Here is a 13,418-nt window from a genome sequence, read left to right as displayed (position 1 = left end):
TTACTTACAATATTTGTCTACAAATATAAAGAGTAAAATCTACAACCAAATAACTTAACAAAACGTTATCAAAACTAGGTGCAGTGGATCACAATATAACCCCACACTTTACAGGAGAGAAGAGGAAGACTGAGTTCTTAGCCAGCAGGGACCATCTAATGCTACCTCATGTCAGAATAATTAGGAAGAAGCATCTACGATGAAGCCATGTACTTGACTACCACACCTTTCATGACCCTCTTTTTTCTCTCATTAACCACGAACTATGATTTCCTTCTGCCAATGGCATTTGCTTCACAATTCCTTCTCAATTGATGGTGTACAACTCTTCCTCTTGACCTTCTAGAACATGGGAGCCACGTGGGAAGAGACATTGAAGAGCTGAGTACACAATGGAGACGGACTTCAGTGTCAACCTAACATAGTTCATAAGGAATTACCTAAACTCCCTTTAAAATGCAGCTGGAGTCTATATTTTTTCCTTTTAAAAAGCCACCAGAGTCAGAGTTACGATACTGGAATGTGAGCTAATCACAAGGCCATGGTTGTCATCAGCAGTAGCCCACGATAAAGCTCTTCCAAATAACAACTCTTTTGATTTGCTTCAAGTCTTTGTTGTACAGAGAATTCCTCTTTGGTGGTCTGGAAGTTGCAGTCACAACCAACAGTCAAAAACAACTATGTCTTCATAGTTGGGTAATATTTAGGGGGAAATAAAGCCGTTTCTTCTCAGCAAGTCCATGCCTAGGCGCTTTCAGGGGCTGATTTTCCGGTTTACAGACTAGCAAAAATCCTCTGCTCCCTCTTCCTGGTTTTTGGCTATTCTGTTGCTCATTAGCATTGCTTCTGAAGGGTGGAAAGGAAATAGAAAAGAATCAAAGCTGTTTGCTATTTATTAACTCCTTATTAACAACAGCAAAACCTCTGTGGAGAAAAATATTTATTGGGCAGCAAGCTTTTATCGTTTGCTTCTATCCATTTTAGTGTTTGCTCTGATCTCAATTTCAGATTCATGGCTGAAGTTTAGTATCCAGGTTTCCTTCTAAGATACCCTAGCTCTTATTTATTTCGCTGTGAGGAAATATCTCTCCGTCCTTTCATGGAGTACAGAAGAACGTACGACTAACTTTTGAATCACTATAATATGCAATATTATCTTCAAAATAAAAAAATGAATTAAAATTTATGTATATATGTGATATATATGTATGTATATTCTGACATATGACATTTAATTTGAGCAAGATTCTAATGTTTTCATTCATTCCAGAGTCACTGGGTATCAAAGCCTCCTGTCCTGTTCTGTGATTTAATAATACCACTACTGACATCTATGGTGTAAAAAAGGAAAAAGAGGCAAATAAATGGTTGACATTCTGCATTGACTCTGGCTTTGACATGATTATAATTTATTTTGCAGTCAATAGCTATAGTAATGTGAAGGATTAGCCATCAGAAAGCTGAGTAAAGAGATTTCTATTACAAATAAAGACTATCTATAAAGGATAAACTTCTCATCCTATTTATAAGCTACTTTTTTTCTGAAAAAGATATATTTGGATTATGGCACTGTCAGGATTCCATCCCCAGGACATTTATTGAGTTGCCAAAATTCCTTTTGCTATAGTTGACTGTGGTAATCCAACCGGGAGACCTAAATTGCTCTTCCTTCACCTTCCTAATATAAAACTCTTTCTCTAAAGAGGCAGATATCTGTAAAATTTCTTTAAGGATAAGAGGCACAGGCAACCTACATGATGAAATGAGACATTAAAGCCTAAACATTTAGGCATCATATGCCCAAATTAATATTTGCTGAGCCTGACTGCTAAATACCCTATGTGAAATTCTTAAGTTATTTTATGCAATTACTGCAAATGTAGCATAAGAATATAGTTCATGATTTTTTATTTGAACAGTCAATTACATATCTTTGAAATGTTTGAAACTCACCATGTATAGTAGCAGATAACAGAAAAACAATGACAGTCGTCTGGTCATGAGATATACCCCCCCCTCAGAAAATTAGGGTCCAAGATTGAAAAGTAATCTTGTTCAAAATATAATAAAATGGTCTTATGCAGGCTGAACTTATTTTAGTCAATGCTGAGAGTTATCAGTCTATCGCTAAGAGCAGCTCATCATGTGTTTGCTATTTCATTCAAGAAGCAGCTGACTAGCTACAGAGTAATTGTTACAACACCATTCATAGGATTTTGTATGCTGGCAAATTACTGAGGATTCACTGCAAATGAATCAGCTCTGGGTTTTAGTTCACCTTAATGCAACAGGACACCTGCACTGATTCACTGTCTTTTCAGCTCTACAATATTACCTTGGTCTTGGCTTTTAAGAATGATCTATCTATCTGAAATGTACTGCAAATGGCATATGATAATTTAATGATGTTGCTAATAAGCAGATTAAGTACTTCATCAATTTTAGGTACTCATTCAAACTAAGTTTAGATGTAAATCAGCTTCAAAGTTCCATGAAGTGACTGAGCTTCAATATCCCAAGAAGTCGTGTACTACTAAGTTGCAAACACATACTGCAGTTCTGTAGTCTAATAAAATGTTCCTGAGCCATACACAGCTGTCTTTTATTTGCCCGTTATTTCTGATCTCAAACATCAGATTTTGATTTTTCTACTTTTCAAGTATCTCCTGTTTACACATCAATTATTATATGTGGACAAGTAGAAATATACATAGGACATATTATTCACACAAGGGAAGAGTTTTTTGTAGATGAGATAGCACCACAGACAAACAGGGGAAAACAAAAAAAATAATAAACAGAAAAGAAAATATAAGTCCTATTTCAATAGCGATATTATCCAAAGTTCAACACTAATGTGATAAGCACAACTTGTTGGCATATTAATAGACTTACGAACACATTAAGATTCACTTTCAAAAGATTTCTAAGCTTAGAAAATTTAGAACATTTCCTCTCCTCATTTTCACCTGTGACTGAAAAGCTGTCAGCTGTGCTATAGCACAAATAGAAGTGAAAGATCCCTAAAAGGAAATGTTTAAATATGTCACTGAAATTAACATAACATGAATTTCCCTATTGCAATGGGAAATATTGCCCTATACAATAGTTATATTCTCTTTTCTAAATGGTATGTCCTCAAGTGATTTTCAAACAAATCAAATGCATGTCAGAACTTATTTGAAAAGTTTCTTCTCAGTTCAAATGTGTCTATCATGAGAAGAATAGCATTCTATTTTATTATCATTAGTTAGATTATTACATATTCATAATAATTAATAATGTTTCAGAGTAAATAGTGATTCTATTTGTAACACAGATCACTGCTGTTTAAACTGTCATAGATTCCTAATTTCAGTAAGAAATCTCCAGTAAATAGCAATGGTGATCTGGAAAAGTAAATGAAGCCAAGAAGTACAGTAATAAATATATGTTCAGAACCACATGGAAGTCTATTACTAGGGGTATTTATAATCAATTTACAATTTACAATTGTGACCAAGTGCCACTTGATTTAATATTATAATTAAAAAGCCAAAAGAACTTTTTTTTAAATATTTAAACCTAAATTCCAGGAAGCAAATCAATTTGGAGAAAAAGAAGATAGAATTCTTAAAATCTAAAGCACTCTTAGGAATCTTCTTAGTGGAATCTAGTGAATATTCCTATGCATAAACACTAACACATTTCAAAAGCAATCCTACCCTGTGTCTCTCGCCATGTCTCCCTTCTCTTCCTTCCATGTCTTTTTTAAAAATTTTTTGTTAGATAATTGCTTTATTTACATTTCAAATGTTACCATCTTTTCTTGTTATCCCTCCAAAACCCACTATCCTATCCCTCCTCCCCTTGCTTAACAACCCCTCCCCCCACATTCCTGAGCTGGCATTCCCCTACACTGGGCATCGAGCCTTCACAGGACCAATGGCCTCTACTCTCATTGATGTCTGAAAAGGCCATCCTCTGCTACATATGAAGCTGGAGCCATGGACCCTTCTATGTGTACTCTTTGGTTGGTGGTTTAGTTCCTGGGAGCTCTGTGGGTACTGGTTGGTACATATTACTGCCCTTCCTATGAGGCTGCAAACCTCAACTCCTCTGGTCCTTTCTCTAGTGCCTCCATTGGGGACCCCCTGCTCAGTCTATTGGTTGGCTGTGAGCCATAAGTATTTTGATCCCCCTTCTAAGAAGGAACAACGTATCCATACTTTGGTCTACCTTTATCTTGAGCTTCCTGTGGTTTATGAATTGTATCTTGGGTATTCCGAGCTTTTGGGCTAATATCCATATATTAGCAAGTACATATCATATGTGTTCTTTTGTGATTGGTTTACCTCACTCTGGATGGTATAGAAACATGAAGCAATTCCACTGAAATCAGGGACTAGACAAGGCTGTCAACTCTCTCCCTACCTGTTCAATATAGTACTCAATGTCCTAGCCAGAGCAATTAGACAACAGAAGGAAGTCAAAGGGATACAAATTGGGAAGGAAGAAGTCAAAGTATCACTATTAGCAGAAGATATGATCATATACTTAAGTGACCCCAAAAATTCCACCTGGGAACTCCTAAGCCTTATAAACAACTTCAGCAAAGTGGGTGGGTAGAAGATTTACTCAAACAAATCAGTACACTTCCTATACTATAAGGAAAAAGTGGATGAGAAAGAAATTAGGGAAATGACACCCTTCCTTGTCTTAAGACTCCTAGAAGCCTCAGGTTGCAAGCATTAAGTGTTTCCAGCCTATATTTTACTTCTCACTGAACTCAGCTTTCTTCAAGTTCATCTGTGTTGTGAAGTATTCCTAAATCATTTTTTTTAATATATACAACATGACAGAATCTCAATTCCTTCCCAAGAAATACTGCCCTTGTTTTTCTTCTAGAATATTACCAGAGGTGGGCTTTCATTCTGTCTCACAGATCACTTATCTGTCTCTCCTCTCCCTGACCTTTCTTTTCTTCAAGGATCTTCTCTGAGAGCTCTTCTACCTCACTCACTTTCCCTACTTGATGATTAAAGGCCAATACAATTACAAGTATTAAATTTTCCTACAACATATAGACATGTAAAATCAAAATAAATTATAGTCTTGAACTTGAGGTCCAACATGAACACAAAATTCTATTTGGATCCCTATTTAACAATTGCCCGCTTCCCCCATTGTGCAATTTTTCATCCACAGCAACAGTCTTCAGGTTCCTGCTCTTACAAAAGACTTTGTAAGCCTCTCTGCTGCCTCACACCTTTTCCCTTTTGGCCAGGGCATGAGAAAATACTGCTTCTCTTATCTTATGTTATATACATTGTGTAATGACAGCTTTTCTCCTTCAGCCACCAATTGAACTCAACTAACATAAACAAACTATAGTTCTACTCCTGCTAGTAATCCAACCGAAGAAGGTTATGAAAACCTTAGAGCCTCACCATAAAGCATAAGTCTCTCCTGGATTTGCTCCACTTGTAGGTCAGATTTTATTCCTTTCTGCTTCCCACTTTGCTCATTAAACACTACTTAAAGTGGCTTTCAAAATGTCCCTTTATGAATTAAACTTACTCCTAGTGCCTTGTCTCAGAGTCACTTTCCTTGCAATGATCTCTGCCTAAAAACACTTTACCAGATATCAATGTGGCCACAGGCCTTTGGAAGATTTTGAAAGTAATTACCATACCACCCAACCAAAATAGAATATTGTGTCACCTGATAGTCACCCATTTAGTTTAGTAGTGTTTATACAGTACTAGGATATATCCATGTTCTTTAATAGTCTCCCCAAGAAATTGAAAAATTCACAAATAAAAATTCATACCTTGGTTGATATTTTAATTCTGTGACCCTATAGAGTCACTTGGAACGCAGTTGGCAAATATTTAGAGATTTACTAGGTTCATGATCTCATCAGACATGGTTATTTAGCTAGGTTTACAATACTTGGCATGAATTTCCACATACTAGTCAGGCCTTAAGTTCAACTTAGTAGCTGTTGGTTACTGCCAAAATATATGGGCCATGTTACTAATGTGGTTTGTTGTATGAGCAAACACTGAATGGACTCATCAGTATGTATTTATACACACACACACATACATATGAAACAATACTAATTATAGAGTAATTCGTCATGAATTTAAGAAGGACTGTGGCGAACAACAGGTTTAAAGCTGATAGAGAGAAAGTAATGGTTGAAATCATGTAAATATAGTACCCAAGTATAACATTTTTCAAAAATTGTAACAAATGTTATAAAAGATTCATTGAATGGAGATTTTTAGATGTTAGTAGATATGCTGTATTATCCTGTGACTATTAACTGTTAGGATGATAGTAATTTGCTAATGAAGCAAGGATCTCACTTAAAATCACTTAGAAAAACCTAGTATTTATCCTAAATGCTACTTTGTTTGAATCATTTTTGGAGGAAGAAAAAAGATATGCTTAATAGTTTATTAAAATTAATAATTTGATTATTATGACTAGGAATATGTGTTAATAAGATAATTAACTAGAGTAATCTGAGAGCCTTAAACATCCATACAGTTCAGATGCTCAGTTTGGGACACCTCTGACTTTGTTTCCATCCATTAAGGAAGCTCACAGTGAGTCAACCAACACAGTTACACATTGAGGCTTCTGGATGAGGAGGTGTGTACAAGAAGGGAGAAATGCAACAAGAATTTGACATATGAAGGTTAAACTTCCTATTTCTTTTCATACTACATTTGTGTGTGACATCACTGCTGCCCAAAAATCTAATAGAATGCTATAACTTTCCAGTTACCCAGGCTCTGTGGACAGGCTGATCAGAGTGTTACTGGTTACCCCTGAAGTCAGTCCTAATGAGCAGGCACTTGTCTGGGTGGCAATTTCTTTTTGCATTAAAACCATTTTGATTCCTGGTTCCTTAGTAGAATGACTTCAGTTTCATTTATGTTTTATATTTCTACTTTTATTTTTTAGTTCACCCTAAAACATGCTATTAGTTATAATTCTGTGTTTCTTATGTGATTTTGTCTTTTTTCTCAATTTCTTTTTGAGAGTCTTTTAATATAGAATTTGCTTTTTGGTCACATAATTTTAGTACTAAAATGTTTTTAAGTTTAGAGTTTATAAAATACTCAAAGAATTTAAAAATGTTCAATATTACTCAAGTAACATTGTATTTTGTATAAAGCAACCAGGATATATTATATATTAAATTCATCATCTGTTTTTAACATTTACCTGAAATTTGTATCTATAATAAAAAGCTAAAATTCACCATTTTAAATGACTATAAACCTTAAATATCCACAGTGAGCTTCTTAGAATTACCTTAATATACTTCTTAATATGTCTGATTACTTAAATTTACATTGGGCATTTATATTGCATCATTATATATAATAAATTATTATTTATTAATATTGACATTGGAAAAAGAATGAAAGAGTAAGAAAATTTTTCCATTTACCTTAGGTCACATTCTTTATAAATATATGACTAAATGTTTGAATTAATTTACTGTCTTGAAATTGACTTAAATCACATCTTCCATTATACAGAGAGTAAGATTTAGTACAAGTGAGATTATAGCCACAAATAAAGAAACAAGAAATTTATCAGGGAGATACGCATTAGCTCAAAGGACTAAATAAGCCTGTGGTCTTACTAGGGGTGTCTGTGTTGGTGGTATGCCTGGGTAGGACTCACATGAAACATCATATTAATGTGAAACTATGAATGACCATGAATGTTATACATCATAATTAGATGAATCTATATTGTGGATACATAAGTATCTTTCATGGTTCTGTATAAATGCATTTCCTCACAAACATGAGTTTGTAGCCATAGGGTTTCCAGAGGTGAGAAGAACCACTCCAATAAGAAGTGAAAAATGGCGACTAAACCAATGTTTATTCCCAGCATCACTGCTCATCATGTGGTATCCTGTCTCTGGTCCTCATTCTTCCTTGCCATAATATTAATTTAAGAAAATGTCCCTGCTTGATTTTAAATTTGTCTAAATATACATTAGTGAATCTATGCAATCTAACCTCTTTAGGAAGGGGGGGGGTGTTGATATATTCTAGAGTTACACATATAAAAAAGAGAAACAAAGTTAATACACGTTTGTTCTGCTTAAAGAATAAAATCGCTGATCTTCCAGTATCACAAAAGTAATTAAGTGGCCCACTTTTCTGATAATTTGAAAAATATTCCTTATTTTTTTTCATATATACTACAAAGGAACAGCTCAAAAGGCAGTGACACTTAATAGTAAATATATCACCACAGGCTGACAACATATTTCTAGTAAGTATTAGGTATTCAGTAATGCCATATGTTTTTAGTAATAAACTATCTAAAATAAAACTGAACTGGGGATGGAATAAAAATGGGAATGTCTCCCTCACAACAATATAGGCAGGTGAAAGTAGAAACAATTCTGTGTGGATAAGAGGGGTTTTGAAATCATAATGTTCTATTAAGATAAATTTATAGTATGACAAAATAAGACAGAGAGGTCAAAATTGAATGAAATTCATCTTCCATTGCTTCTAACAATTTCAATTACTATCTATTTTTAGATAAGTCAAATGTTAATCATTTTTATTTTATTCATAGTTGAATGAACATTTATAGGGGATATTTAGTGGATATATATTTCATCTGCAGCAGACAGCAAAGGTGTCTGTTATGATGTTTATTAGTCATGTCACAGTTGGTATCTTCGATTAATAACAACATTGTCTAATTTAATTCAGATCAAAATTGTACTTCAAAGAACTATATTAATCACACAAGAGGAGAGTAACAGTAAAGTATGTGTCTTAATACTTTTTGTAAGTTTATCTCTATTTATATACAACTTAAGGAACAAAAAGGTGCTATAACAAAAGTAAAAGGGAAAAAAGCAATTAGGACTATATGAAGCAATGAGTCCCTGATGACAATTTGAGGTCATTGACTATCCATTAAAAATCATGTGGAAAAAAAGAAATATTTTGGCAAAAAAATTTAGTTATCCTATGCCTTCTGGGAATGTGTTTGTAATCATATTTAATAAAATAGACCCCAGATCAAATGTAAGAAAACCACCTAATTGCTTGTTTTGTGTTGTTTATAATGTGCTGAACATTTCAGGAAGCCAGCTGTATTGTATACCTTGAACATTCTCATGATGAAAACATGCTGTGAACTGTCTTAGCTTCTCATAATGACACAGTTGATTATTATAATCTTGGAGAATGAAGTATCATCTGTTTGTGGAAGAAAAATGAATAAATGGTTCTTTTCTACCCCTTGTTGACATAAGGCATTTTAACTAAAACTGATTACAGCCAAAATTTGCTAGTAATGTGTGTGATATATGAATGAGTGCAGCCCTTGCACATTTCTCTATAGAGATATGTGACTGTGGATAGCTGATTTACAGTCTGCTCTTTGAGCACAGGAACTAGATAAAGAAATGAGCATATATTAAACTGTTAAAACCTGAGATTCTCCATATTAGATAGGAAGCAGAACCCAAACTGTGCAGTTGACTGGAAATGCCACCTAATCCCTGCTTAATTAAAGCAGCACACTCTACACTCCTGTTGTGTAGAGGGAGTACAGAGAGTGGGACGACTGATGTACGAGGAGAATAGCAGTCAGCGTGGCTAATCTCAAAGACTTGGGAGCTTTCTAGCTACATAAATCAGTGCAGCTTCTGAATAGCCTCATAAAACACGGTATCATTGCCATTCCACTCACGACGTTTGGGTTCTTCCTACAGCATGCAGATCGTTAGGAAACTTCTAAGCAATCAAGTAATGTGGGTCTGATGAAATTACTCAATCAATGCACGGGCCCAAAGTAGAAGCATAATTCAAACTTGCATAGTTTTTATATGTCAAAGACCTTTCCTTTCACCAGGGCAAGGGAGGTGATAAAACATGAAGTACTATGTATACATGGGTATGTATATTTAGCAAATAAATATATGCAATTAATAAATGTCTCTAAAATATGAATTTACCAGAAAATCCAAATAATTATAATATTATGTATTATGAGTAGAAAATATATTTCTATCTCAATTATTGTGGTTCAACCATTAAAATGTATATTGTGATGATAGTAAACTAATTTATTTGACAAAATATTAAAGCTTAACATGCAATGAAGTAAAGCAGAGAGACGAGAAATCTATACACATATCAAGGTTTAATTATCCAAAAATCTAGTATTTAAAGAACTTACTAGAGCAATAAGTGACTTTTTATCTTTCCAGTGTGCCTGAACTAGTACAACTACTTTCAGTCCTGCATATCTCTTTACATCTCTTTACATGAACTCTGCCTGCCCAATGGGGTCGCTTTCAGCCCTTTACTGTAGAGCTAATGCATGTTCATATTTCTTATATTTCATCAAAGTAAACACATAAAGAAAATTCCTTTTCCTCACCAACCCAGTAAGCAAGCTGACCCAGGGTATGTTAACTGCTGCCTTACATGTCTAATACACATGAACCGGTTTTGAATGCATCACACTTTTGCTAGGTATTTTGCTAGGACATTTAACCTCTGGGGTACACACAACATAGCCAATTTTCAGTACATTATAAGAGATATGAAGCTTTTAAAAGCCTGTTAGCTTCACTGCAATATTAGGTAGTCTATAAAAGAAGCCAATTCCCTTGTGTAATGCATTAACTTCATTCAAGACAAATTAATTGAGAAAAAGGTGTTTCTGTTAGTTGACTATATACTGTTGATGCACTCAGCTAGATTTCTGAGTAATTGCTGTACATTTACTTTTTAAGAATCTAGTTATAAACAAGTAAGCCCTGTCACTTGGAGAGACAACAGTTGGCAACATATGAGAGCTATTCTGAACCAAATGTCTAGATTGCCCTGTAAAAGAGTATTCCTCTCCTAAAGAATACCAAAATATATACATATATACATGCTTCTAAATTATGTACTTAACATGTAGAGCACAGACTAAGCAATAAAACAAACATTTATCAGCAAGCACTCCCAGGGGGGGAGTGGTAAACCTAAGTGAGAAACCCCCAGTCATCAAATGAAGATAAAGAAAGGCGGTGTAACGATCCGATCCCAGCCCCCGTTCCTGCTCTAGTCACTTACAACTGGACATAAATTCATGCCACGTCTTTATGAAAAGCATGGTTCATTTCCAAACTCTTATCAGAGCCTTACTGAACCCCTCGAGGAGATTTCTTCCTGAAAAGTTCTGAACCTACAGTCACTCTAAGCCCCAGGCAAAACAGGATTCAGAAGGCCAGCTATCTAATGCTTCCTTTTCTTAATGCACAAGGGCAAGCCTTTCTGAATTCTGACCTCATTACCCCTTGCACAGAGACATACAGTCCTATTGAAATAAATGGTAGAGAATGGCAGACATGTTTACAAAGACAGCCTATAATCCCAAAAGAGGGAGCCCCCTGGAGCTGAAGATCTGTCCACTACAGGCACAAACACACCAGACAGAAGCCCCTTGCTTGGAAGTAACTGCCACCTGCAGCTGGTTCACCTGCCAGGTGTGTGTGTGTGTGTGTGTGTGTGTGTGTGTGAGTGTGTGTGTGAGCGCCACGGTGGAAGGGCAAAGAAGCTGTGACCCATCTGTCGCCTGGATTTGCAGAACAGGAAACCGTTTGTACCGATAAAACTCCTGTACCCAAAAAGAAAAAGAAAAAGAAAAAAGAAAAATATCCCCCAGAGAAGTCTCACTGCAGCCCAGCAAACGAACCTTGCTTGCCCAGAGGGCGAATTTCCGAAAAGGAAATCATCACGTTAACGCAGAAAAAAAAAAAAAAAAAAAAAAAAAAAAAAAAAAAAAAAAAAAAAAAAAGGCTGCAAAAGCCAGTCTCCACTCAGCTCGCAGGGATTAGCAAGTGAGAAGAGTTGGAGCCCTAGCTGCGGGCACCCTGCATGATAATGACTCGAGCCCTGCCGCTCCGCTCTGCCACGCTGCCTGGACGCTCAACTCGCCAATAGGTGGGGCCAGGAGCCTGGCGACCCGAGGGGCCTCGGGGAACCTGTACGCAGAGCTCGACCAGGAGCAGCTCTTGAGAAGGCTGTCAGCTGCCGCTGTGTATGGCCCCGGGCACAGAGCGGCCTGCGCTGGCATTGGCTTCTCCCATGCCCTGGACCGAGAGCAAGTGCCCCGCCATCCTCTCCAGCCACCCTGTCGCGGGAACCGCAGAGGAGGGCGAGCTTAGGCGTCCGCATCACTCGCCGCAGCGGACCCGGCCGCTCATGATGCAAAACCACCTGTTCGAGCCGCGGGGAGCGCCCCCGGCCCCAGCCCGCCTCTCTCCCCCGCGGATGCCAATGCCAGCCTTACCCCTATGATTTTTTTTTTAATGGCTCAAATGTACATCCGGGAAAAATCGAGAAGGTAGAGTCAATCAAACTTCCTTCTCCCCACACCCGGAGTCCCCACACTCCCCACACTCCTGCGCGGAGGCATCGTGAGTCTCTAGTGCCCGGCCCGCACTCCACACCCGGCCTCACTCCGCGCCGCGAGGCTCAGCCACAGCTTAGGGAAAGCTGAGCCTGTGAGAGCGCGGGTACCGAGGGGCGCGAACCAAGGCCACTCTGGCAGCAGACTGAGGCTCGAGGGGGTGGGGAAGGAGAGATTTCTGCCAAGGGAACGCTAGGGAAAGTCACCACGAGCCACAGAAGCCCTGTCTTACCGATGTGGATGATGGAATCGGCCGTCGCCAGGTCCCAGGTTCGAGACCACCAGAAGGACAGGAACAAGAGCAAGGGGAAAACTTCCATCCTCTGATGTCGATCCTCCTTGACCACGACTTCGCTTCCAATATGTAGATATTCTCTTAAGCGGTTCGGTTCACAGAGTTTAAGGTCACGATAGAGTTGAGTGCAGCTTTCCCCCTAATTTTCAAATCCCTCTTGACAGAGCACAATCTTTCCTGGTCGCTGAAGAGGCACAGGCGACCCGAGAGCTTGCACAGCCAGAGGCAGCCTCCTCCCAAGCCCTGTCACTCGGAGGGGAATTTTGGCATTGCCAGAGTTGTTTGCAGTTGGGCTTTTAAAAAATGTATTCAGCCTTGGCTGATCTCGGACAGGGGGCGAGGCTGGCGCTCAGACGGTGGCTGTGGCCGCGCGGGGGCCGCGGTGGCGGGTCCCAGCTCCGCCGCAACTTGGGCACCCCCGCGCCGGATGTGCCCGCGCCCTCCCCCGCCGCCGAGCCCCTCCACCCCGGGCCGCGCGCGGTCGTGGCGCCTCCCGGCCAGCTCTCAGTGCCACCGGCGATGCGAGCGGAGTCGCCAGATTCCAGCGGGGAGGGGGAGGCCCGCTTCGGGAGGGGTGGCAAAAGTGAACTTGAAGGTAATGCAGCCAGTAATGCAGAGAAGACTCCCCTTCGGCGCGAGGCGGGCCCCGGAGCTGGCGCGGCGG

At 38.4% G+C, this 13,418-nt stretch overlaps 1 protein-coding gene across 3 annotated transcripts in view; it reads right to left on the bottom strand.

Annotated features, from left to right (window-relative positions):
- Positions 1-12,779, bottom strand: part of Grid2 (glutamate ionotropic receptor delta type subunit 2) — a 1,574,882-nt gene extending 1,562,103 nt beyond the window's left edge. For all 3 annotated transcript variants that reach the window (XM_052173841.1, XM_052173840.1, XM_052173842.1), the window contains exon 1: positions 12,692-12,779. In XM_052173841.1, coding sequence (XP_052029801.1) covers positions 12,692-12,779 — 88 coding nt within the window. The remainder of the gene's footprint in view (positions 1-12,691) is intronic.
- Positions 12,780-13,418: the final 639 nt, after the last annotated feature.

This window comes from Apodemus sylvaticus, chromosome 2 (genome assembly GCF_947179515.1).
Source record: "Apodemus sylvaticus chromosome 2, mApoSyl1.1, whole genome shotgun sequence".
NCBI lineage: Eukaryota > Metazoa > Chordata > Mammalia > Rodentia > Muridae > Apodemus > Apodemus sylvaticus.
This window is presented reverse-complemented; position numbering and strand designations above follow the sequence as displayed.